This window comes from Larimichthys crocea, unplaced genomic scaffold (assembly GCF_000972845.2).
Source record: "Larimichthys crocea isolate SSNF unplaced genomic scaffold, L_crocea_2.0 scaffold239, whole genome shotgun sequence".
Lineage (NCBI taxonomy): Eukaryota > Metazoa > Chordata > Actinopteri > Sciaenidae > Larimichthys > Larimichthys crocea.
The window spans coordinates 270,427-297,039 of NW_020853172.1; the positions used below are offsets into that span (position 1 = coordinate 270,427).

Sequence of the window (26,613 nt, forward strand, 5' to 3'; positions counted from 1 at the left end):
GACCTGGACCAAGTGTCCAGCAGCAGCAGTTTCTGGTTGTGTCTGACAGGCATCAAGCTCTCTCAGGTCAAAGCCTCCACAGCGTCGCGCTGAATTACGGCACTCTGCCCCGGGCTCCTCGCCGAGCGCCGCCTCCCACCACCTCCACCCTCCCCAGGCCCAGAGCCGGCCCCAGTCCTGCCCCGCCACCGGGTCCACAGAGTCTCTACGCCACCCTGTCCCACCCTCGACGCTCTGCCAACAACATCGCCAACACTAACGGTCACTACCGCCAACCGTCGCTGCCCTGTAAAGTCAACGGGTGGACCCAGTCCGCTCCACAGCACCTCCGGATGTCAGGGGAAGGCCCCCCTCAGCCACGTCGCCTGGACGTGCCCCCTGAGAGCGACTGGCGCCGGGACGCTGACTACAGGACTCTCCAACCCAGCTCCTCTTCCTCCCGAGACCCCCGTGCCGCTCACCACCACCGGACCCTCCAGCGGACCAACTCTCACCAGCCTCCTCTGGCCCGGCCCCGCAGGGACGCCGTGCTCTGCTCGCTCTGCCAGCAGCTTCCCGCTGAGCCGTCACGCCCTTACTGCCCATCCTGTGGCGCTTACGTGGCTCGGTTCCGCCCAGCCAGCTGATCGGGCCTGAGCCTCGTGTCACAGGGTGCACACCCCCCGACAGGAACCGCAGACGCCACAGGAGGAAGAGTCCATTAGTTTACCAAGTTAAAATGTGCCGACAAATTCAGAGCTTCTTTGGGGTCTGCAGCTTCATCTGAGGAAACAAACCACACAGAAATCTTCAAGAATCGCTCGGTATATTTTCCATAACAACAAACCACAGCGTCACTCTGCATGTGTTGTTCCCGGCCCGTCTCACCTGTCCCTCCCTCGTGGTCTTCATCCCGTCACAAGGCCACAGAAAGACTTGTAACACACAGACAGGATCTACATCTGGTCTGTGGATTTAAAGCACATTTAGATTTGTAATGAAACTCCATGATACAGACCAGGATCACGAGACGAAGGCCGGACGTGATCAGACCGCTGCTGACGTGCTGTCAGTTATTGTCTTCTTCCACTTGGTGTCAGATTTTAACGAGTCCTTGACAGGCTTCAGAGCGAAAGAAAATTATTCTTTTATCGATTTTAGTTTTGATCAATCATTGATTTAGTAAAAATCATTCAATAGTTCCTGTTTGAAGGGTGATTTTTAATTCGTATTGTTATAGTGTTTTTCTGACATTTTATAAACTGGTCGATTGACTTGATGTTGAATATAATCTGTATTTCACAGCTTTAATATGTCTGTAGTCTGTTTGGTTTGTCCTCGAGTGTTTCAACCTTTCAGCAAAGAAAATTGACTCGTTAATAGTTTAGGTTAACTGAAGTTTTCTCGTTATAATAACTAAAGGTAGACACATTTCGGTGGCTTGCTTTTGAACTCACCCATTCTGCGTCATCCAAACCTCGACCTCTCGTGTGGTAACGTTACAGAGACGATGCAGCAAATGTCTGGTTGTTAAGATCTGAGAGTCTAAAGCTGGGGTGACCCCGACTGACTACTGCTGGTGTTTCGTTTGTCCATTCTGGGCTACAGCAGAAACACGATTCTTATTATTGTTTAAACAGTAATGAAAACTAAATCTGACACACTGGATCTTTTTTTTAATGATTATAAGAATAGTTTGTAATTAATTAGATTCAGTTTCATTGAAACGTTGAATCTGACACCAGGTGGAGAAATGAGGGACGTTGACACGCGACAGGAAGTAGAAAAAGGAGATTTTCTGCAGTTTGTGTCTCAGACTTTGAATATAAATCTACTCTACTTATTCCTCTATTTATTTTTGTAGCTTGTTGCAGACTGAGTTGTGCATAGATATACCTGCCTAACCTGAATATACTCTATAGACCTGATCTAATTTTCTAAAGGTAGTTTAGTCGCCTTGTTTTTGGGATGTGGAGCCTTCTTATATTGTACACGAGGCTGTGCGTTAGATTAATAACTAAAGCTTTTATTTGAACAGAGTTGCAGCTAATATTTAGCATGATGTTTTCAGACATATTCTAGCCTTGAGACTTTGGTGTACATTTATTGTAACGATGATATATGCAGATCATTTTCTTTTTTTTCTTTTTAGTGCAGCATCTCGACTGCATTTAACTCCAGTTTAGTGCACTTCAGAAGTGTTGACCATAGATTTCTTTTACGCGCTTTGTTGCTGATTTCTTTCGACGTCGGTCAGAGAGAAGCTTCTCGTTAAGTTCAGGAGCTCGAGTCAGTTTCGTACATGAAGGAACAAACTGAAGGACTTTCTGCAGAGTTGATCTGCTCTACTGCCAAGAATCCCAACAAACGAACCCCCACGTCTGGTCTGAATCTAACATCTGTTCTGAATCTCTCCTGCTGAATATATTGATCATTATAAGAAGTACTAAATATGATTTGATCATTTCATCTGTGATGTCGCTCAAACTGAAGCCTCAAAACTTTAAACTGTTGTTTTTCAGTTTTATTTCATTTCAGGTTGAAGTTTGTCTGTTCAGACCAGTTCGTTAAAAATAATTCAAATGATAGAGAAGTTATTTTTTCATCTTGTCAAAGTTGTTTCTTTTTGTTTTTTTGGCTTTTTGCTTTGCCAGATTTTATTTTGTTGATTTTTTTGGTATATTTTTGATGCTTATTTTTCTACACTGTAGACTTAACAGAGATGATAAGACGATTAAAATGGAAAAGTTGAGAGTGTCGTTCGTTTTCATTCTCTGCATGTTGAAGCCACGTACATGAAGCTGTTACCTCTGAAGCCAAACAGTATTAAATTAGTAACATTAAACCAACAGTTCTTCAACTTCTTTACTTTATTGGTTGCCGATATTTGTTAGTTACAGACGAGTTTCACTTCCTCCAGTGTGCATATTATTATTATATATTATTTCTGCTGTGAAGTTGGACATTTTACTACCACATACTGGTGGTTCCTCTGCTTCTAGTACATAGCTAAAATTGTAACATCCATTTCTACGCAGTGTTGCTTTAAACGTGATGAGGAAGCAACATGAACGTGTCAAAAACATCATACAGCAACTCACAGATAAAACTTTTTTTATTAAGGTTGGTGACAGTTTAGATAAGAATGTTATTTCTTATATTCATAAACATTGATTTTGTTGTTTTTTTTCATTTCTAACAAAAGGCTCAGCTGTTCCTTTATATAAATATATATATATATACTGCTCTTTGTGTTTTTATGGAATGATATTGGTACTCTTCAAACAACACAGCCACAGGTGACTTTGCATACAATTATTTTCTTTATATAAAGTAAATAAAAACTCTTAAAAGACAGATGATATGAAGTCCGTCTCAGTTTCAAAGACGCGTTTAACTTTTCTAATTCCTCAGGTAGAAACTGGTTGGCGTTAGTTAATCAGGTTAAAGTGGCACTGCAGGGTCAACAGCGCATCTGCCAATCAGAGTTAACAGTCAAACACTCACGAAGGCTGAAAGGCATTATGGGTTCAGTTCCCTGGGCAGCAGTCATAATATTTTCATGGTAACTGTTCTATCCCTTTTTTTAAATGCTGGAACTCATCCAGCGTCGGTCCAGCAGGCTTGAGGAGTAACAGATTAGTATCAGATTGATTTCCTCCAAACACGTGCTTTGGAAAAAAAAAAGCCTCCACCAACTGAACGTTAAATTCTCATTTCAAATGTGTTTTTAAAACAATTTCTGATCAGTGTCTTTCCTCCAGCTGTCAGCTGATTGGTCCACAGCGTCCTCAGGTGGTTCGGCGTAGCAGCAGCACGGTGAACACATTGTTCTCAGACTCCGTCCAAGCTCCTTCCATCAGTTCCAGCCTCACCTCCTCCCCCTCGCTCAGTGGCAGGAGGCTCAAACCAGTGACCGGCCCCGCCTCCCTCACCTCCTGTCGGTGTAGAGAGACCAGATCTCCACCCGACCCCCCACTCCTCTTCCTCAGGACTACCTGGGCGGGACCCGGCCTCAAGTCCAAGGTGAGGACAAACAGGTAGATCCCGTTCCCTGGAGCCGTGAAGGTGCCAGTGTCGGAGTAGAACTCACCGCGGTTTAAAGATGCTTCTAACGCGATGATGCCATCTGAGACGCTCAGAGGAGATTCGGCCACGAGGAGCAGAGAGTCTTCTGATAGGCTGGATGGGAGAGGAACAACACCTGGTGAGAAAAGAAGAAGGAGGAGTGAGTACAAGGTTCCACCACAGGTTTCTCTCTGCACTTCATATGTCTCCATATATATCCTGAAACCTGACTTGAGGTTTGTGTCCAAGTCTACACCCACCTGATGCATCCCTCCTGTTTCGATGGTGTCCTCCCCCTCCTCTCTTCTTCTCCTTCTTCCCGTCTTTGTTCTTCACCAGCTGCCACAGTTTATCGAGCTCCAGCGTGGCGTCCGATCCCGCCAGCACGTCGGCATTACTGAACACGTTCTTGAACATCCTCAGATGTTCCTCCAGGCCTCTCTTCAGCCACATCACCTCCGCCTGCAGTTTGGCCTCCACGCCATCAGGAGGTGTGTTTCTCTCAGCAGTAGTGTTGCAGGGTTTCTCCTCGAGCCGGAGCACCTTCAGCTCCAGCTCCTCCACCGTTTTCTCCAGGTTCCACAGATCGCTGCCGTCTCCTCTGTGCTCCGGACGCCTCCCCTCGGGGTGGAGGAGGAGGAGCTGGCGCTCCCTGGTTGGAACTTCGCCGCTGCTCCTCTTCATGCTGCCGGGGAGCCAGACGTCAGAGGGAGAAGGCTGGTCAGCAGATGGCACCTCCTCTCTGCCTGCTGGGAGCAGAGTCAAAAATGAGTCGAAGAAGTGGTGACCTGGACCTGGAGGTCCTCTTCACACCTGACATTAACATGCGTTTATGGTAATCGGATTACAACCAGACACCAGTTTCTGAGGTGGTTTGGGACGTTTGTAGTGTAAACTGCATCGTAGTCTACTTTGAAGTAGACTAATAGAAGTCGTAGTTTAGGAGTGAAGACATGAAACTAAAATGTTTGTGCCATGTTGTAGTTTCACACAGATGCCACAAGATGTTGCTAAAGAGCTGTATTTGACTGACAACAAGTTCAGACTGAAACCTTTGAGATTTTAACTCCTGTTGATCCACACTGACCTGTGATCAGGTGAACGGTGTCTCTGTCACTCGTACGTCTGTTCTCACACTATGTAACTTTGGGCTCCGGGTCGGGAGAAGTACGTAACGCTTTACGGCACTAAGTCACACAGCAGCAACTATTTCACTGATTCTGGTGAAACTGGATCATATTTTATGGAGGAAATGTTTTCTGTTTGGGTCTGGACTGAGACAAGATGGAGGAGGAGGAGCCAGATGGGACTACTGACGGTGAGCAGAGCCGGTGTCATGCTAGAACCGGGGCTGGGACTGACTTTGAGTGGTTGGTGAGAGCTTGGTGAAATAAAAGGCTGAAAGACAGACGCCGAGCTGGGCTGACTGCTGCTGGACTGGTCAGTGGTATCAGCTGCTGCTGTGTCTTGTACAAATACACGTGTACAGCTGTCAGTTTATTTAAGCTACATGTATAAGTAACGTGACAACGTGTTGAGGCTTCCTTCTCTTCTGGAGGTTCATACCTGGCCTGTTGCCCTGCAGGGAGGTGATGCTCAGGTTGTGCCACCTCAGTTGCTCCCGCAGGTTCCCCAGCTGCTCCTTCAAGGCCGGGATGGAGTTGGCCTCCTGATCCTCGACGGGCCACTCCAGGAAATCCAGCACCTCCTCCCCAAGCAGCAGCTCCAGCACGTCACTGTGACGAATGGTGTCTTTCAGCAGAGACTGGAAGGAGCCAGACAGTCGTTGCATGTTCTCCACCAACTGTTTGTTGGCCTCCTTCAGGACGGGGAACTCGGCCAGGACGTCATTCACCGAGCTGCTCAGCTGGGTCAGGCTGTGTTTCAGACTCCTGGTCCTGGTCTGCTCCAAGGCCAGAGACTCCTTCACCTGCAGGGAAAAGAAGAAAAGCATGTTTAAACTTCTACGTAATAATACTAAAAAATACCAATAAAGCAGCGTTGCTTTAAATGATTTTATTCTTCATACCTCCTGGAGGCCTTGTTGGAGCGACTCCACCACTGGCTCCCAGTCTCTGGCTCCGCCCCACTGCACCGCTCCTATGTCGCTGTTATCCTCCAGGACTAATCGGTTTTCATTGGCCAGCTCCGTCACATTAGCCACGCCCCTCTCCAGGTGAGCCACGGCGGCCTTCAGCTCCTTACACTCGCAGTCTCCAGACGTGTTTTGCTTGTAAAAGGCAGTGTACAGGTGGTCCACGTCTAAGTCTGTCTCCAGCTGGCCCCTTTTTATCCTCTGCAGGTCCCCATTCATCTCCTGCAGCCAGTCGCTCTGCTGGCTGAGGTTCCCTGCCAGCTCGCTCACCTGCCTCAACACCACCTCCTTCGCCGCCTCTACCTCCAGCCCCGTCTCCATGAACTGGATCTGACTGTTCCGGCCCGTCTGGTTGATCTGCTTCCCCAGCTTTTTCAAGTCCTGCCTCAGCTGCTGGACGTTCCCCGAGGTCACCTCCATGTCCTCCATCAGGCCGCCCACCTGCACCACAACATGAGATAAAGATGATTTTCTTCAGCTTTTAAACACTCGGCTTCATGATGCCGTCACCTGGAATGATTTCAAGTTAACAGGAGTGCCGTCTTAAAAGTTAATTAGTGGGATTTCTTTCCTTCTTAATGTGTTTGAGACACACAACCCATATTATGGCAAGAACTACTCAACTAAGTAAAGAGAAACGACAGTCCATCATTACTTTAAGACGTGACGGTCAGTCAATCAAACACCCTGAAACTGTCTCTTCCCCAGGAAAGGAAGAGTTACCTCTGCTGCAGAGAAGTTCATTACAGCAGCCTCAGAAAACACCAATCTAAACATCTAAACATCAACTGTGCAGAGGAATCAGGCCTTCATGGTTGAATTGCTGCAAAGAAATATTTTTTTATCTGCATGTGTGGTTCCCACCAAGGTGTAATGGAGTGACGATTTATTGAAAATTCACGGGTACCATAGCATACTTCAGTGACATCCCATCTGGGTCGAGTTTAGTGGGACTATCGTTTGTTTTTCATCAGGGCAATGATCCCAAACAGAGCTGTTTGAACAAGAAGGAGAGTGATGGAGTGCTGTGTCACATGACCTCAACCTAACCCCGGTTGAGATGGTTTGGGATGAGTTGGATCGCAGAGTCCTCCTTCAAGACTGTGTTCAAGACCTCATGAAGCTGGTCTTCTGGAGTTACTGATGGTAGACAGGCAGTCCTCTCACTGAAGAGGCTCTAACAAGATAATCTTCTATTGTTGGGATGTTTCTGTCCCAAGGGGACGCGGGTTAGCTTTGCACCGATGCGTGACCGTAAACAGTTTTAGTCCGACCTACCTTCACCGTGTTGTTGACCACCATGTTGTCGAGGCGTTCGATGGCCTCCCAGATGTTCGAGGTGTCTAAGGGCTGCTGCAGGTTGGGGGGAGGGAGCTGATCCTCCGGCTGATCCTCCGGCTGATCCACGGTGGCCTGATCCTGGTCCAGCTTCAGTTCATACAGCGTGGCGTTCATGGCCTGCAGGCTGATCTGGGATCAGAGACAGGATAGATTTCATCATCTGGTCTTATTTAAGGACAGAAAAAAAAACTCCCTGTTGTCCCACTCACCTGCAGCATCTTCTGTTGCCGTTTCAGCTTCATGTCAATATCCGTCTTAAAGCTGGTCAGGTTGTAGTGCAGCATTGCATGCTGGGAGTGTAGTTTGCTCTCCATGTCCATCCGCTGGATCTCCATCTGCCTCTGGACTTCCCTGACGTGCTGAAACGCCTCGTCCAGTTTGGCATCCAAGCGTTCCTCCGCTGCCTCATCAAGCTCAGGGGGCCCTGCCTGCAGCTCCACCACAGGCTGGGCGCTCTTCAGCTGGGCCACGTCACGGGCCAGGTCCCTTACCTGCCGGCTCAGGTGCTCCAGTGAACGGTTGAAGCCCTCCAAGACCGGATACAGTTGGGACATGACCAGGGCCATCATGTGGGGAGCAGAGAGGACAGCAGGAACATCTGGATACGGGAGGGATGTTATGTTTAAGACATGATCACAGAAAGCTTTTCTTACCCTCGAAAACACAAAGCTAAACTTAACAAGCGAACGCACAAAAACACACACACTGCCTGGGATTCGTGGCTCTCTGGGGGCCTGTAATGGGTCGCTCTGCTCTATAATGGAACCAGTTTAGTTTCCAAACTGGAATATAAACATAACGCAGCCTTCCGCCTGGAAAACAATCCAGCAGGGAAACAAAAATACCCCCCCTCCAAAAAAAAAAAGTCCCCGAGCCTCAATGCTGCCATTTCTGTCTGCCGGGCTCTCTCTGGAAACACTGATGTTGATGTTTCGGACACACTGAGGGGCTTCGGAGTCAAACAGCAGGAGAAAGACTGAGAGATTAGATGAGTTTTCACAGTTTGTTTCTGTTGGTTCAGTCGAGACTGACAGAGTGAAGCCAGAACACACACACGGACCGCAGGACTCTGACGGCCCTCCAGCTGGATCTCTTTCAATCTGAGACGCCTCAGGGCTCAGTGGATTCATCTGATCCCGCGTGTTGTTATTTCTGGAGTTTGAAACAAGCCAAACTGTGCTTACATTTCCTGCTATTTATCGTCCTCACTAATAGAGAGAGACTCTAAATGAGAAAGAGCTGACTCCAACCTTTAATCCATCAATTTCAATCGCATCGATCCGAGAAACTGGCAGGTGAAAGTCTTTTTAAACTTGGACCTGCCCGAAAAACACAGAAAATGGACTCTGAAGTCAGATTAGATCACAGTTAAGATCTGGATCAAACCTTCAGTACGTGTTGTTGAAAACTCTTTAGCAGGTTTGGACTCCTCTGATCCAAAGAAAACATGATTATCCCAATCCCAGCAGAAGGAATCAGGAACAAAATGTAATAAAATAACATTTGTATTAAATATATATATATAAATTTTGTACTTGATATGTTAAAGTAGACATTCAGCCTTTCAGTATGGTTAAAAAAAAAAAAAAGAAAAAGAATTGGCTCCACATAAACTATAATTGATCACTTTGCATAAATTACAGCAACAAAACAAAAATAAGAATTACTACGCAGCCTCTGATTGGCTGGGACTCCTGTTGGAACATCAGGATAAGCCAATCAGAGGCTGAGTAGGGCAGCTCATGACTCTGCTCTCCTGGATTAAACACATTGGCAGTAGTTGTATGTGAGTCGTCCACAGATCAGTGTCTAATAAATGTATTTTTTTCAAGATTAAACTGCAGATTTAAGAGATGCTCACTAACAGAATTGAACACAGAAATAAAGATTTTTGACTCTTTGTTGTTTATATTGCGAGTTCTTCTCTCCTCTGTCCATAGAGGCCGCTGAGCCCGGTTATATCGCCTGCTTGCCCAGCTCCGGTTCTGGCACGACACCGGCCTGAAAACCTCCTCTTCCTCCTCCTTCTGGTGCTCTGATCTCAGAGTCTGGGCAGCCTTGCTAACAAACTAAGCTGACATTAACTAACAGCAGCTACAGTTGGCTACAGTCCACCAGGAGCAGCATCAACATTTTCTTGCTCGCCTGCTGCTTTCTTGATTATATGTTTTCTAATTTTTGGAAAGTTTCTCCCGTGCTCACTTCATCAAAAGTCTCTTTGAAGTTTCAAACTTGGTTTTAGGGTTGACGCTGGGTTCAGGTTCAGTTTCGGGTTAGGGGCTAAGGAATGTATCATGGCAATGAGGGTCCTCACAGGTATAGAAATACAAACAAACACGAGTGTGCGTTTGCCTCAGGTCACCGCTGTCGCTCTCCTCCAGAGACAGAGTCCAGACACTCTTTCATCACAACCTGTTTTCATTACAACAAACCACCAACTCGTTTTCCCCGCATGCTGCGAGGCACAGAGAGGTCAAAGGTCACGGTACAGTTGAGGCCAAGCTGCGACAGGAAGTTCCAGGTCACCTCCAGCTGCAGGGGTGAGGGCGGTGCAGGAGGGCTGTTCGGAGGCTGAAATCCAACGCACCTCGGTCAGCTGGCAGCGTTTCTATCTAATGACTGTCAGCGTGATTTACGGAGCCGAGCCGAGCCGCCTTCCTGTTCGGACAAAACGACGTCTGTGGTTCTGTTTTCTTCTTCTGACGTTTTGTTGTAAATGTCACAATTAAAAAAAAAAGACACTTTAATGAGTCGCGTGGGCGAAACTGAGACAACACAGCACGGAGCTGCTGAAAGAGTGACGACTGTAACGAGCTTCTGACGTGACAGTTATCTCAGAAGAATTGTGTGTCGAGTCAAACGCGAACTCACAGATCTGAAACACACGTCGACGTCTTTCAGTGTGACTTCCTGAAGACGTCGTTATCTCATGAATCTGATGCTTGTTGATCTGATGATGTTAGAACTGTCAGAAGACGTTTCTCTCATGCAGTTGTCATTTCATTTCGAGTCTTCTTTCAGACTTGTGGTAACTGTAATAACTCACATGAACAAACACAGGCTCAAAGAACGGAGATGATGCCGCCCACAGCTGGCTTTCTGTCTCCATGGCAACTACATTTCCTGTTTACAGGTGAACAGTGTCTCTGTCACTCGTACGTCTGTACTTCAACTCCAGGTCAGAATTATGTAACACTTTCAGTCAGTGGAGCGAAGATGTCGTGCCAGAACCAGAGCTGGGAAAGCAGGCAATGTAACTGGGCTCAGCAGCTACAAGACACGAGTAAATCCGAGGTCGACTTTTAGTCGTTGGTGGAAAAAACAAAAAACAAAACAAAAAAAAAACTCAGCAGAGTGTTCCTGTAAGGATGATGTCATGCTGACTGGTCAGTGAGGTCAAAGGTCAAAGAGAGCAGAGCGCTGTGGGAACCTCAGAGTGAGGCTGATCCCCAAACAAGAGCTCCACGCAGGACCGGAGGAAGTGTGTGTGTGTGTGTGTGTGTGTGTATGATCTCATACACACATGACACAGGAGGTAGAATATAGTGTCATCTTATAGTGTACACACACACACACACACACACACACAGAAACAATGTGAGACAGAAGAAAGAGAGGATTTCCTGTGGAGGAAGTGTGTGTGTGTGTGTGTGTGTGTGTGTGTGTGTGTGTTTATGTGCATTGTTACAGGAGGTGTCATTGCAGAGGAATGGAGCTCAGTGTGTGTGTGTGTGTGTGTGTGTGTGTCTTTGTGGTTCCGTGTACCTTATCTTATCGGATGTGAATGAGACATATTTATCGCAGCCGTAGTATTATTATCCACCTGCCTGCACACAGTAAAAGTGGTAATACTACACTGTACAAATACTCTGTTACTTCAGTAGAAGAATGTAAGTTTAATTAAGTTGAATCATGTTGGAGCTCATTTTAAACTATTTTGTATAAAACATGTACAAAGTGACACGGTTTGTTTTGTCCAAACTTCGACCTTGTGACAGATCAACGACAAAATATCAAAATATAGCCAGAGTCACCACACAGAGCTACACAGCTGCTCTGCAGAACGTTCATGTTTTAGACAGTGTGTGTCTAAAACTCAAGTTCCCCATTAGTGCGTGAATAATCCAACGCTTGGTTTCACAATGACAGGAAGAGGCAACAACGAAGGATCAAAACTGTGAACGCCTTGAAGACAGTTATGCCTGTGGGAACTAGATCGTCTGTTAAACACAATACAAACTAACTATTTAATGATTTTATATATAATAAGGTTTTTTAATTATATAATAATAAGTACTTTGTGCTGACTCACCATGCTGAAGGTTAGTGTGTTGTGCTGGGCCGGGGGCGGGTGTGGTATTGTGCTCATGGTTGTCATCGAAGTCGGTGTCGTCGGTGTCGTCGGTGTCGACGTTTAGTTCGCTGACGGGCCCCTGATAGTCGTTCTGTTCACGGTTCACGTCGACGAGCTGCTCCTGCCGGTAATCTGACAGAGGAGAGTAGTAGTAGAAGACTTCACCATCTACTATCATGAGCGATTGTGCAGACATGGAGAATGATTACATCAACAGTCCTGGTTTCGATCAAATCCAGGATGAAATCTGGTTCTTCATATCAATCTATACACGAGCAGAACAGCATCCAGGTGTGTTTGGATTCCTCAACATCTAAACCGACTTTGAAAGTGTGCTGGATCACGTACACGAGAAGAAACTTCAGACGGTGCTCTCTCTCTCTAATCTCAAACATGCACACGTTACAAGGTTTGAAATTAAAAGGTGATCTCGATGTGACGCTGAGGAAAAACAAGCAGAAGGCTACAGTCTGGATGAGGAGATGAAGAGGTTGGCAGGTTTAAGACCAGATCAAACCCCTTAACACACATTAATGTAAATCTGGGCTACACTGGGTCAGAACTCCTCTAATCTGAGCCCGACTTTAGCAACTTACTCCTGAGTCCTCCAGTGATTTATCACCACACTCCTGTAACACAGTTTTAGACAAAAACGAACCAGAGATATCGTTCTTCTTCCTAACCTATACATAGCGATTCAGGTGTGTTATTCTAGTAGCTTTAAAGCAGGGAAAAAAGTAATCAGATTACTTCCACAGCAACATATTTGTTTCAAACTTGTACTCTTGAACAAGTTCAAGCGGCTCTTATATTGTGCACTTTTTGATTTACTGTTTCACAACGTGTTCTCGAAGAAGAGAGAACAGGAAGTCAGGCAGACAAGTAGAGAGTGAGACAGGCTGATGTATTTGGGGATTTCTCAGCCGAGTTTCCTTCAGTTTTTTTTTTCTCTCGCTTTGAGCTCGAGCATTGTTAAACGTTGAATCAGTGGCAGAAACAGAGCGACAGCAGGAACAGGGAGCTCCGTATCAGTGACCTGCAGTCAGCGCGGAGGGCAGAAAATCCACGACTCGTGCAACACTTGAGATTCGACAAAGAGCAGAGGAAGTGAAGCGTCATCAGATCTGTTTCCGTCATCATTTTCAACTCAGCAGAAAAAGGTTTTCAGTCCGTCTTAAAACAATAACGATGCCTGTGTGTACATCGATATCGGAGGGGTGAACCTCACTGAAGTCCACAGGCTAACACGGGTACTCTGCAGTCACACAGGACATGCTGGTAAAATTACATTTACTTACTTTGCTCTCAGATTGCTGCAGATAAACTGGAGTCGCTTTAAGGAGGAGATCAGGACGAAAGATTACAGCAACACGTGACGTGCAGGCCGTGAGCATTGTTCTAAAAACAGATTTGAACTGGACGGAAACTTTTGCTTTAAAATCGTAGAGTAATCTTGGCCTGAAGCACTCAGGTCCTGGTTTTGGACATGAAACCACACACAGATCTGCTGTCCTCTGCTCACACCGCGTTCACACATGTAGATTGCATCCAAAGTCAATGTAAAGACGTGAATTCACACGACTACTGATGCAAATTTTGCATTTTTGTGTCATTTGCAGGAGTTGAAAATATTAAAGTCTCACTCCCTTGTGAATGGACTGTACTTATAAAGCATCTTTCCAGTCTTCTGACCACTCGAGGTGCTTTTACAAAACATGTCTCATTCGCCCATTGGCACATATTCACGCACTGATGCCATTGGCTGCCATGCAAGGTGCCAACCGCTCGTCAGTTTGGGAGCTAATCATTCACACACATTCAAACACGATGGCACAAACTTCAGGAGCAATTTGGGCTTCAGTATCTTGCTTAAGGACACTTTGACATGCAGACTGGAGGAGCCAGGATTCCAGTTTTAGCTTTACTTCGCTATGAACTGGACGGAAACGTCTGTTCTTTTTGGATTCAACCTGCTGTTTCAAACCAGATTAAGAGCGAATATTTACTTGCGTGAGCAAAAACAAATGATCCTGCGAGTATTCCAGTGAGTAACATGAGGTAGAAATTTGCTCGGTGGTTTGAACACAGCATACACAAGAGAAGTCATCAGTATGTTTGATCATACTGTGGCTGTAATGACCTCTGCAGCCTGTAAGTGGTCATTGGCAACACTTTAGACGGCTGCGTTCAGGCCAACAAGACGCTGCGGTATCCGATCATTGAGCAGGATTAGCTGGTGGATGAAGTTGCAGCTCAGAGGAGCACACAGTACAAGTGTCGGCCTTTAGATCAGCGGTGGTCAGGTGCTTCGAGAACGTGGACGACCATGGGATCTTATTTTGGAAAGTAAAAAAAAAGAAGATAGGATTTGATGAACTATGACGGAAGTGGACACAATAATAGAAACACCTGCGCGCAGGTTGTAAAGTCTCGATGACTCACCAACTTGTTTTGAAGGTGTTCCTGTTATTGTGTCCAGTCTGTCTCTGCTGGGCTGCGGTTCTGTTGATGATTTAATCACCTTGACTTCAGCTCACAGGAAGTCAGTTCAATCGGAGGCGTGGTGGGAGCGGGCTGTACTACGTCGAGGTGTGTGTGTGTGTGTGTGTGTGTGTGTGTGTGACCGCCTCTTTGTTTGTCTTTCTTTGTTAAATCAAGCCTCTAAAGGCCAAAGGTCTATTTTAGTCGTTATTCTTTCCAAAAACATCGACTGTTTTGATTCTCAGAGTTCTCAGTGCCGCTTATAGTACAAATATTTCATGCTATGTACACGGCGTGTATCCTGCAGTACTGCAGTACTACACTGAGGCTGAGGTCACCTCCGGACTCTCTGTTTAGAGTTGGTCTGGTTAAACTGAGCCATCCCCGATCGAGACCTTTGCACCAAACACGTGAACGCCCATGTTTGTCTCCACACGCCGCGCTGAAACAGGATGTGATGTCACAGGTCTGCAGAGAACAGCAGGAGCTGGAAGCTCAACGAGATTATCAGTCACACAGAATTGTTGTCTGAGGAGTATTTAGAGTTTTGTTCTTCACAGAGAACAGCAGCAGTATTTCAGTTAACGTCTGCTCTGTCCAGCTGCGTGCTCAGTTTGTTCTTTTAAAGCCTCATCATAACAGAAGCTAAAAACTGCAGTTCCTCTAACGTCCACTTGAGGCTGGCTCCAGAAGTGAGTCAGTCTCCATAAGTCCCCATGTCCAAATGTCCAACTTCACAGCAGAAATAAACATGTTTACAGCCTGGTACAAAAAACAGTTTTGGTCTCTGTAGCTAATTTCCCCGTTCATGACAACTGTACTGAGGGTGAATTTATATACAACTCACCTGTTCACATTATATTAAGGCTTAAAGTTATGCAGGATTAAGAGCGTGGACGCTTTGATTGACAGGTGGATGTTGTTACAGATGGCCTTTTTGAGCAACCAGGCTTCAGTCAGCCCGCCTCAGCTCCACCAAGATTGGAGGCAGAAGAGGGTATGACTGCCTGAGTCATTGGGTAAAACACTGACCATGGATCAGTGACTCAAACTATCACTTCAAAACCTCCTAAAATTCTATAAAATCTATGAATAACTACAACTAAGATGTTGCCTACTTCATTAAACGTTGTGATTTTTGAGTCCATATGTTTCCAAAGAGTGCTTTAAGCTCAAATCGTGCTCGCTCCTGAGTCGCTGAGTGTTCATGATGTTGAAGAGGAACATTTATGTGTCATCAAAAATCTCCGAATCGTCTGTGATCCTGCCTTTTTAAAATCCGTTTATGGTTTATTTTAGTTTATTCACTGCTTCTGTGGGAAAGCACACACTCCGTGTCAGAGCGGTCTGACTCATTCCTGCCTCTTTAACAAAGTGAGGAAGCGGTGAAGTACGGAGCGACGCTCTGCTCCGATAAACGTTCAGCTCAGGTCGGGAGGAGGTCCAACCACCACCACCCCCCCACCTCCCTTCCCTGGGGAAGAGGGTGTGGGCGAGCCTCCTCCATCACCAACGTCAAACCCCTCACCCTCCCACATCCTCGGCCTGTAAACACAGAGTCACTCACACACTGAAGGAGGAGGGAGTTCACTGTATGATGGGGTCAGAGGTCACAGCAGCCTGACACAGGGCTACAGCTAATGAGGCTGAGGAGAGAGAGTGGACGGTAGGGTTTGTTTGTTTTAACTCTCTTTGCCTCGGCCCTGCACAGGTGGGTGGGGGAAGGACACGTTCACACTTCACTCCACCCGTGATCTTCCTAGTGCAAGAGGTGGTGATGACTTTCTATCTCAACTTCAAAAATCTCAAACTATCCCTTCAACGAGGTGCAAAAAGTTAGACTGCATGTTACCATACCAATCCAGTAATGACAACAAAGCTGAATGCGTGTGCGGAGCTGAGCAGTGTCGTCGTACCTTGAGCGCGATGCTCCGTTTTCACCGGTCCAGTTCCTCCAACCGGAGCCGAGCTTCCAGAATCCGGCTGTTTGTCAGAGACTGTCGGAGACAAAACAAGCTTTAAAACAGACTGCAAACACACGGACACGTTGTCTTGTTGTAACACTTCAAGCAGTAAACAGTGTTTAAGACTCATCTGTCATGAGCAGCATGGAGACCTCAAAGTCTGACGGCAGAAACGAGTTTTACACGATTTTCTTTTTTTCTATTTTTACTGATGAACTTTGAGTTTCTGCACAAAGAAAAGGAGAGACGGGGGACGTCCTCCTTCAGACATCTGGTAAACACTGCAGTTTCCCACACACACACACACACGCACACACGCACGCACACACACACACACACACACACAGAGAATCTGGAATAAATTAAGTTCCTCAGCGATACCAAAGTTTTTCTGTTTTTGTAAAAGAACATTTGAAAATTTGACTCCAGCACAGAAAAAAAGTGTTTATTTTAATTACACTCAATGAATTTATGACTTTCAACAGTTCTCAACAGGACAGCTTATGTAGCACTTTTATCCTTTAACTGTTGCTTTTTTATTTTTTTATGTAAATCAAACTTAAATGTCAAGCTTAAGAGAATATTTTAAGAAGCACTTAACGAAGTAGTACGTAACGCTTTACGGCACTAAGTCACACAGCAGCAACTATTTCACAGATTCTGGTGAAACTGGATCATATTTTATGGAGGAAATGTTTTCTGGTTTTCCCTCTGATGTCCTCCGGCTGCTCCGCCTCAACTCTCTGTGATTTACAGAGTTTATGATGGACAGTGAAGTAAACTGCTGACAGCTGTAGCTGCTGTTAGCTCAGTTTGTTAGCCGGGCTGCCCGGTCTGTGAGCTCAGAGCACCGGCGAGAGTGTTAGTGTTTGTACCACAAAGAAGAAGAGGAGGTTTTAACCCTCAGGTGGATGGGAAACAGGAGCCAGAACAGGAGCTGGGCAAATGGGCAATGTAACCAGGCTCAGCAGCCTCTATGGACGTAATGGCAGAGGAGAAGAGAGTGAAGAGGACACTGACGGAGGAAGCTAAGAAGAGAAAAGGAGAGAGTGAGCGAGGAAGAAGCCGCCGGACAAGAGTAAATGTGGGACTGACTTTTAGTGGTTGGTGAGAGCTTGGTGAAATAAAAGGCTGAAAGACAGTGGACTAGTCAGTGATACATATATATGATGATGATATATGTATTAGCTGCTGCTGGTGACCTGGTTGATGTTTGACTGTTTGCAAAGTTGTCAATTCATGATGATTACATCAGAAACAAATGCAAACAAAAATTGTTGGGTCCATCAGAATTGGCCTGTTGCCATGGTAACAAGGATGGATCAGCTGACTCACCTATATCCTCACAGTTGCGTCCTCCGTGTCCCGGACAGCAACGCCACAGCAGGGCGGTGTTTATCTGCTGCTTCTGCCTGTAGACCGGCCGGACGGCCTGCTTGTACCTGCAAACACGGACACACGGAAAGTTGATTAAAGTTTACGGGAAGTCAAACAGATTTCAGCTGGACCACCACCACTGTAATCTGTCCAAGCTGAAGTGAAGTTCATGGGGTTTTTTTTCTACAGGATGTTGTGACTCTGGATCAGGTTTGTATGGACTGTTCCTGTCAGCAGCTGACTTCAGCTGTTCGTCAGAATTAAGCTCCAGTGCGTCAGCTTCAAACACTCAAGAAGACTAATGTTGCTTCCATCAGAGCTGCGGTATATTTTCATTTTGACTACTTTTGGGCCAACCGAAAAATGATTAAGAGTTTCCCACCAGGACGTTTATTTCTGTCTGTGTGGAGGAGTGTTCCCCTCTTTTGACCCAAGACAGTTAAAAATAAAACAACTGTGAGTCACGACCTCTCATCGGGCCTGAAAAGTATTTCTTTGGAAAAAGATACGATCCATATGATGTGAAACAGAAATTCCTCCTTTAATCATCTTACAAACCCTCAGATTTATTTTTCGAGCCTAATAATAAAGTTCATGAGACTCATTCAGAGGTTTGAACTCATATTTAAGTCAATCAACAGTAAACACTACAGGTGAATCTTTCTCTACTGCTTCGTGCTCCACCTCAGACCTTACACCTCACATTAAGGTACAATCTGTTGGCTCTATGCGTTACATTAACACATACCCTTTACCTTTTTATTTAACATCCTCCTGACTGCCACATTTTGATCAATATCATGCACATTTCAAATATTCTACACGCTGAGAACCTGTCAAATACATGCGCATCCCTGCATGAAACTGCACAGCTCTTTTGTGAATCAAATGTTGTGTAAATGAAGCTCTAAATGATCTAAGAACAAAGCTTCAGAATATTAGACAGGGATCAAACTGGAAGGTCTTGGTGTGCTCATGTCGAGATTTGTGGAGAAAAAAAAAGCTTTTTAAAGATTTAAAGATCGTAAAGTTCAGACATTTTGGGACACTACAGATGAATAGGGTCAGAATTTGAACTTACAGATATCACCGTGAAACTTCACCAGTTGGTTATTGACATTAAAACAATAATTTTTTGTTTAAATGTGCAAATGAAGTATTATCTAATGTAACATTTGGTAAAATCTGCAAACGGACAACAAATTTTTGGATTCTTTCCACAAGTGTGACATGTCATAGAAGCAAAATGGTCCAAACTGTGACCATCAGCGCATGAAGAGATATGTTTTTGTCTGCAGTGTCTCCCCCCAGCTCAGCTCAGCTCAGCTTAGTTTACACAAACTGAGACAAACTCGCCTGATTCCTCCTGCATTAATCTGTTTGTCTGGACTTTGTTCATCCTAGTCCAGCAGAGTCCGACTCTTCAGGTGTTTTACAGAGCAGGTAAACTCAGAATGTGTTTATACCCCCACGAGATGACTCAGTCTTCACCAATTATCCAATGAAAACTGGACCATTTCAAAATTAAAGTACCCAACATACTTACATAAATTAGTATTAATAGGGTGTGGTATTAGTACATTACCAGCACTGACACACACACACACACACACACAGAGTATTGTTGTACTCACATGACTGCTTGACAGTTGGGCGACCCGCTCGGACAGGGACTCTGAGATCTGACGATGTAACTCTCCGTTCCACACATCACCGACACAGTAACCGCACGCGTCTGCACGAACGCACACCAGTTCCTGCACAACACACACACACACACGCACACACACACACAGTGTTTCAGGAAGACGGATGACGGATCATTTCTTGAGAACACACAAGTGCTGCTGAATTTGCTTGTTTGCAGTTTGTGGTTGCATCCTTCCTCTTCGGGGTCAAAGGTCAAACATGGTCCGAACTGACCACCAACAGATTTTGGAAATATGTTTATCACCATTTCTTCCCCCTCCTCATTGCTTCCTGTCTGCTCACTCACAGACCGATAGTGTTACCAACAGCCCTGACGTTTCACAATCACTCGTGTGTTTCTGGAAGTACGTCCTCAAACGAACATAAACTAGAATTATCTCACTTTGGATTTATAGAATCTATCAAAGCCAAAATCTCTCTCCTCTCCTCTAAATAATCATTTAGTGTTCTATGTAAATTTATGCAGTCACAGTTGATTTGGAGCGAGTGTCATCATATGAAACGTCTCTTAACAGTTAACATGTGGTCTGTAGTCGATAGTAGAATGATATAATGGGTCCAAAAAGAAAAAGAAGGGTAATTAGTCCAAATAGTGTAATTATGCTTTATTTTCTACATTTCTCCTCTGCAGGGGAGATAATAGTCCTCCACATGTCATCAGGATGAACACTAGAAGATAAAGTCAGACAGGAGCTCTCCCATTAGTCTGTTTGTGAGTTCACATTCATGACAAAATATTTGGTTCAAGAGTTTTTTTTTTTCCTCCCAACAAACAGACAAACCTCGATTAGGAAAAGTTAAGTTAACAGAAAGAGAGCGGCTCAAAACCGAAACTAATGATAAAGCACACAGAACGAAGTGCTCAGCAAAGCTTTCATGTCCCAGTTCCTCATTTCTTGAATTAAAAATGATTATACTGCATTTGTGGATGTGTCAGCGAGTGACGGGGACAAATGCTGCTCTTTCCATGAGGACTTAGAAAGAACAGCTGTGTTGCAATTTCACTAACCTACATTGTTATGCGACGGTGGATGTTATTGATGTGAAGATGGACTACAAAGATAATTCTCCCCCAGTGTTTTTTCATGCAGGATATATAAACGTGGACGACGTGGTGAAAAATATGACTTTAATATTACAAAGGAACATCGTGCACCTGTCACAGAAACACTTTGACCGTCACACTGAATGTTTTAAATACTCATTTAAATGGTCAGGACAGCATGTGCTGAATGTGCTGAACAGTGCATGAACTGCTGAATTGTGGGACAGCATTATCTCTTTTCCTTTGGTAAAGGATGGTCCTATAAAGGTGTATCCTATGCTAAAGGAGATAAGAAGGGAAGCACTGAGGCTCCTTTCCTTTACATTTAGAGAATCAAACAGCTCTTATCATGGCATCTCTGTTAGGAACTTTCCACACCCCTGCACTCAATACAACCATGAGCTTTAACCCCTGACTAGTGTGCACTATATAAATGTTTATACAGAGTATAATAAGTAGTATGCATGTCTAGTTTTATCCAAACACACCCTCAGGCTCACTCTTCTGCTGCCCAGAGCACTTTCATGCACAGGTGAGTCTGAAAACATCAACAGGGGATTTGAGGACGCTGGAGCTACATCAGAGAATAAATCTTTAATCTTCACCTTCAGGTTAATTTGTCCTGTCAGACTGAACTCTGTTCATCTTTCCTCACTCATGTGATGCAGATTAATATGAGAGGGAAAAAAACAGCATTTCTAAAATGGTTCCAGTTTTGTATAAGCAGGATTATCACCTGCAGTTTGTCGCTCAGGTACGTGATGTGCAGCAGATTGAGCACATGAGGGATTGTAGAAAACTCCCGCTCCTCCTGATTGATATCATCAGTGCACACAAGATGTTCTGAGGAGAGACGAAGCGACGCCTCCTCTCAAAAACTGAAAGTTCACCAAATGATGTTTATGTTGGATCACTGAGAATCCTCCTTGGATGCTCTCTCGCTGTCAGAGAAGATGATATTTTAGTGATGAACGTTTGGGATTTCCTGAAGTTGAGAAGTGCATTTTCCCAGAATGTATTTAGAAACTCCAGAGAGAGAGCCTGCTTGTTTCCAGGTAAGAAATAAAGGAACACACATCGTGTTTCCATCCAAACGTGTTAGCAAAATGAAAGGCTCGTTTCCATCCACAACCGCCATGACAAGATAAGCAGTAGGTGGTGCCCATTTGTCATGGAGTTGTGTCCCTTTGTGCTCATTTATCATCTTTTTGTCAGCCTCTTCCCAGCTACGCTGTAGGTACCCCTCTATCGTCATTTCTGGACGCCCCCGTATGGTGTAATGTTTTTATTTCAGATTAGATCAGATTAGATTCAACTTTCTATGTGCTGATGACGTCAAGTGACTTAGTATAAACAGTGATGGAGTCCACATATGGAGAAGGTCGGGGTGGATGGACGGGTCAAACAAGCACAGGAGGAGAAATCAACACGGACTCCATTAAACTTTATGTAACTTACATTACGTGACACATATTACGCGACAAACTGAACTGTGATCGTTTAAACTCATAAATGAGCTTTATTTTGAAAATCTTACCAGGTCCATCATATTTATTATTCATAACTTGATTGCGCAACAGACGGAAGTGATGGTACCAACCTTTGACGGGTTGGGAGGTTGATCTTTGTTTTCTTTGTTCAAACAAAACTTCTCATGTTGGACCAACAATCTGAAGACATCTCTTCTTTAGTGTCACGGGGACACAGCTGTGATCTGTAAAACTGTTACTTTTTTAGCTTTGTTGTGTTTTAGTGAACACAAGAAAGAGACGTCTCTGTTCCAGAGCGAGACTCGAGGAAAACAAACTGCAGGGTTTCTGCTGCCGGTTCCAAGAGTTCAGGTTCAGATCTGAAAGATGTTTGTGAACCAGCCAGAGTCTGAATAATGAGACTCCTGACGATCAAACACCAACAAACTGGAGGCATCTCTCATAGGAACAGAGCGGTTTCTGTCTGTCCTGAGGGTGGCACTAAAGGAAAAGGTCATGGGACCTTTAAGACCTAAAGGGTTCATCCTCTGGAGAGCAACTTGAATTGGAAATGGATCAGTTTGCAAATTCAGCCACATGATTTATTAAATCCTGCTCACAAAATATGTTGTGCAATTCAATTATTTCATTGCTTGTTGTCAGTAATTTTGGTCTTGAAAGAATCGTGTGCACAGTTTATAAACTTTAAACTCCGTCACAGCTTCTTGGCTTCATAAAACTTTATTTCTATTTCACATGCGATCAGGAACCTGGAGGTGCAAGGTCAAAAAGAAAGATTTTTAGGCGGTCGGGATGGACAATCGTTCAACCTCATTCATCCCCCTGACTTTGTAACAGTCACTAAAAGTCCTGCCTCGGGACAGTTTTAGTGGCCTTTAACGCCAGGCTAAAATAAAACAAGCAAGTGTCTGTGTTTGGTTCACACGTCCTCTCCACGCCTTTTAATCCTGCAGATTGACGGCATTCAGACATCTCCTGCAGCTCGTCCCGCCACAGAAAAAGCTGAGAGCCACGTCCAGACTCAGCAGCACAAGTGATCCACCTGCACAATCATCAGTCTGATAACAGAAGTGTCTTTAAATCGCAGACTTTCCTTCGGACGTTGATTGTCGTCCTTTTCATCTGCCAGCTGTGTGTCTCGGCCTCCTGATAACGGCTGAACAGGCGTTCAGTGATGCCTTCACGGTCACGTTATCTGCAGGTTCAGCTGTCTTTGATGTAAATGTGTCTGTCCACTGAGCGTCTTCTTCTTCTTCTTCTTCTTCTGTTCAGTCAAACAGAGGCTCTTTTGCGTTGATAGGTTTTCAAGATCAGCAGCAATTCAAGCAGCTGAGGACGACACAGAGACAAAACAACAGATCCTTCCTCTCAGCCTGGACGTGATGGGAGCAAAGAAGAGACAGGTCGACTTTGTGTATACTTCAAAATAAGAGCATGAACTGTAGCAGTTCATTCATCTGTCTGAATGCTCCTTTAGGTCTCAGATCTTCTCGTCTGAGACCAATTACAAAGTTTTTCGCCTCCACTTCATCAGCGCTTAACTACCTGTTGACCTCTGACCTCTAAAACGTGTATAACCACCCCCCTAACCCTCCACCCCCGACCAATCCTCAACCCTCAGCCTCCGCAGATAACGCTGAGGCTAAAAAAACGCTGGAAAGCTGCTCCCCATTACAGCAACACAGCGGCGACTCGCAGCACAAAGAGCTCCGTTTGTGAACGATGTCATTAAAGCAGTGTTTAAAGTCGGGGGGGGCGGTTGACGGGGAGGTCTTAGAGCTAATGGAGGGTTGTTTTGGTAAGAGCCCTCAGGGATCTCATTTTATCAGGGAATCTGTGGACGGGTCCTGCAGTTTAATGCATGGATGTGGGTCAGAATAATGACGGAGGCCTGTATGAGCGCGCGCCAAAGAAATGTCACAAGAGACATTTAATCCTCTTATTTAGTCTGTCACACATCTCACCGCTTTCCAACATATTCTCAAAATGCCGCAGGTTGTTTCACTTCTGGAAGAATGATAATATAAAAAAAGGACAAATGTAAGCTGGAATGCGTGTGCTGAGAAACGTAACTTGCTCAGTTCCTTGTTTGTATGCCACTGACAGTAGAAAGACATGGCTGGGTGCTCGAACAAGCCTCCTGCCATAGCACCTACCTGTCAATCATAGCGGCCATAACTCTGAGCCTTAACACGTAGCAATGACATCTAGTCCTCTGTCTTCCACAAGTGTTATCTATTGAAATCAGGTGGTCCATGCACAGTGTGAAATGGACGAGATTATGAATCTAATCATTCACTTTTCAATGACCTCTCCCTCTGTGCAGGGAGAGAGGGGACTCATTCTCAATATTTGGATATGGACATACGACACGACACAAAACACTGACTCGTCCTCCGACTAAGATTGCACATTTTGTTTGGACATTTGTTTGTTATGTATATTTTTCTTCTGTATGTCTTTTTACACAGATAGAACTATATGTCCGTCCTTCCTTCCCTTAGGCATTTTAGTTCTATGGATCACCTCAGGCCTTTTGTTATGTCCTATGCCTGCTTTGTCTTTTTTTAATACTTGTACAGTAACTGCGACTGTAACAGAAGAATTTCCCGTCAGGGATCAATAAAGTGCTCTGTCTTAAAATTAGTGATTTTAACAAAATGGTTCCCCAAATAAGTCAGGTTAAGAGTGGCATGGAAGAAATATGGATGAAGTGTTCATGTATTACAATTACAGTTACAATAAGATCCCGAGGACAAACACTGAACTACATTTTATCACAATCCATCCGATAGTTGTTGATATCATTCAGTCTAGACCAAAGTAGATGACAGACAGACAGACAGACAGACAGACAGACTTTTCTCTGAGGTTTTATTTGTAGCTGAGACGTGAAATAATAAACTGCTGTTAAAGTTTGTTTTCTGCTCAGTGTGAAACCTGTGAGGACAAACACAAAGAGGACACCTACATCCTGTCTGAGACTCAGAAAATCATAAAATTTATGTTCAGCGTCTGGGCTGTGTGTGTGTGTGTGTGTGTGTGTGTGTGTGTGTGTGTGTGTGTGTGTGTGTGTGTGTGTGTGTGTAGCAGTCTGGGTGGTACCAGCCTATTATAAGCATGCTGGCAGTCAAAACATTTAAATGCTCCCTGCTTGGTTCTTCTCTGTGTATTAGGCGTGCCTCGTGTATGTGTGTGTGTGTGTGTGTGTGTGTGTGTGTGTGTGTGTGTGTGTGTGTGTGTTATTGCACCATCCTAAACTTTTAGGCCTTGATGTTTTTGGAAGTGTGTGTGGTCGTCACTTCTTCTTCAGAGAGTTGTTCACACACGATTTTATTTCATATTTCATAACATGATCTTTTGTATCGACAAAATAAATTTGAATTTACCTTCAAAGCTCGAGAGGCGTCACATAAACGATACAAAAGTTTGATATCAGGAAGTCTTGGTCTTACAGGATATTAAAATACTGAGGTTTCACAATAGTGCTCGGTAGTTGGGCATGCCTCAGTCAACTTCCTCATTTCTTTAGCTTGTCTGTATTAGAAATACAACGGCACACTGAACTACATACTCTATGTGAAGTTATGTAGTTCAGTCCAGTGGTTCCCAACCTAAGGGTCAGGCTCCTCCAAAGGGTCGCCAGATAAACCTGAGATGATTAATGGGAGAGGAAAGACAAAGTTCTGATAGACAAATCTGTTTTCAGTTTCTGGACTTTTATCTAATCTTTTTAATTTGACTTGTTTGAGTCTCAAACGGTTATTTAAACGAAACCATGTGAGACGCTGAGAGGGGAAAAAGTCTGATAACTCGGAGACATCTGAAATGTGACGAGACACACAGCCGCTCGTTTGTGAAAGATTACAAGTTGAAATGTTTGGTAATCGTTACATCATTCATAACTGCAACTGTTAAATAAATACAGTGAAGAAAAAAAAAGTAATTGTCTGTTAATAAAGTTAAAAATACTCAAGTAAAGTACCTCAGAATTGTACGTATACTTGTACTTGTGAATGTAAATTTACTTTACGCCACTTCCCAGATCTCAGATAATAACTTATAATAGTTTAATCTGTTATTACTGACAGGACGATGATGGTCAGGACCACCAACACAGCTCTGAATTCACATGTTGTATTTGGTGACACTTTTTTACAAAGAACACATGATAAACATAAAATAATGTGTCACAAACCTGACCAGAAATCATAAATATTCAGTTTACTGTGATATAAAACATGAGAAAGCGTTAAATAATTAGCATTTTTGATTGATTACTAAATCAGTTATTAAAAAAAGTTACTGATTTATTTTCTGACTAATCGCAGTTTCCCTCAACAGATCAGGTAAAGTTTAGTAAGTGAACCTTGAGTTCAGGTACATTTTTTCATCTGGACTCACCCGGTCCGGGCTGGGAACGCTCCTCCTCCTCCTCCTGCTGCTGCTCCTCCTGCTCCTCTTGCTCCCAGCTCCCCCTCCTCCTCCTCCACCCCATGGTCTCGTGTTCTCAGCTCACAGTGAGCGCTCACCAGTAAGCCCAGCACCAGCACCAGTTCTCCCACCGCTGTCATGTCTGCTCTCGTCCACATCACAGAGTGGAGGCTCGCACGTCCAACAGCTGCTTTTAAACAGCTGGAGGAGAGAGAGAGGGAGAGAGGGAGTAAGGAGGAGGCCACACCTCCTATTTCCTCTGCTGGTGGAGAGTG

The 26,613-nt window shown here is 44.7% G+C and overlaps 2 protein-coding genes across 7 annotated transcripts in view; one reads left to right on the forward strand and one right to left on the reverse strand.

Annotated features, from left to right (window-relative positions):
* The window catches only part of usp54a (ubiquitin specific peptidase 54a), a 45,633-nt gene extending 41,967 nt beyond the window's left edge, over positions 1 to 3,666 (forward strand). For 4 of the 5 annotated variants that reach the window (XM_027275871.1, XM_027275872.1, XM_019262765.2 and 1 more), the window contains one exon: positions 1 to 3,666. In XM_027275871.1, coding sequence (XP_027131672.1) covers positions 1 to 626 — 626 coding nt within the window. In that variant the 3' untranslated portion in view covers positions 627 to 3,666. The other variant, XM_027275874.1, reaches the window with a different exon arrangement.
* Positions 3,077 to 26,510, reverse strand: mmrn2a (multimerin 2a). 2 transcript variants are annotated; one of them, XM_027275876.1, is made up of 11 exons: positions 26,309 to 26,510; positions 19,294 to 19,416; positions 17,618 to 17,724; positions 16,235 to 16,315; positions 11,796 to 11,969; positions 7,693 to 8,081; positions 7,421 to 7,612; positions 6,077 to 6,583; positions 5,614 to 5,977; positions 4,308 to 4,793; positions 3,077 to 4,183 (listed from the first exon to the last, which is right to left on the reverse strand). In XM_027275876.1, the coding sequence occupies exons 1-11, from the start codon at positions 26,494 to 26,496 to the stop codon at positions 3,771 to 3,773; spliced, it is 3,024 nt and encodes a 1,007-aa protein (XP_027131677.1). In that variant the 5' UTR covers positions 26,497 to 26,510; the 3' UTR covers positions 3,077 to 3,770. The 2 variants fall into 2 exon arrangements, with proteins under 2 accessions (XP_027131677.1, XP_027131676.1); XM_027275875.1 differs by having other exon boundaries at positions 4,308 to 4,796.
* Positions 26,511 to 26,613: the final 103 nt, after the last annotated feature.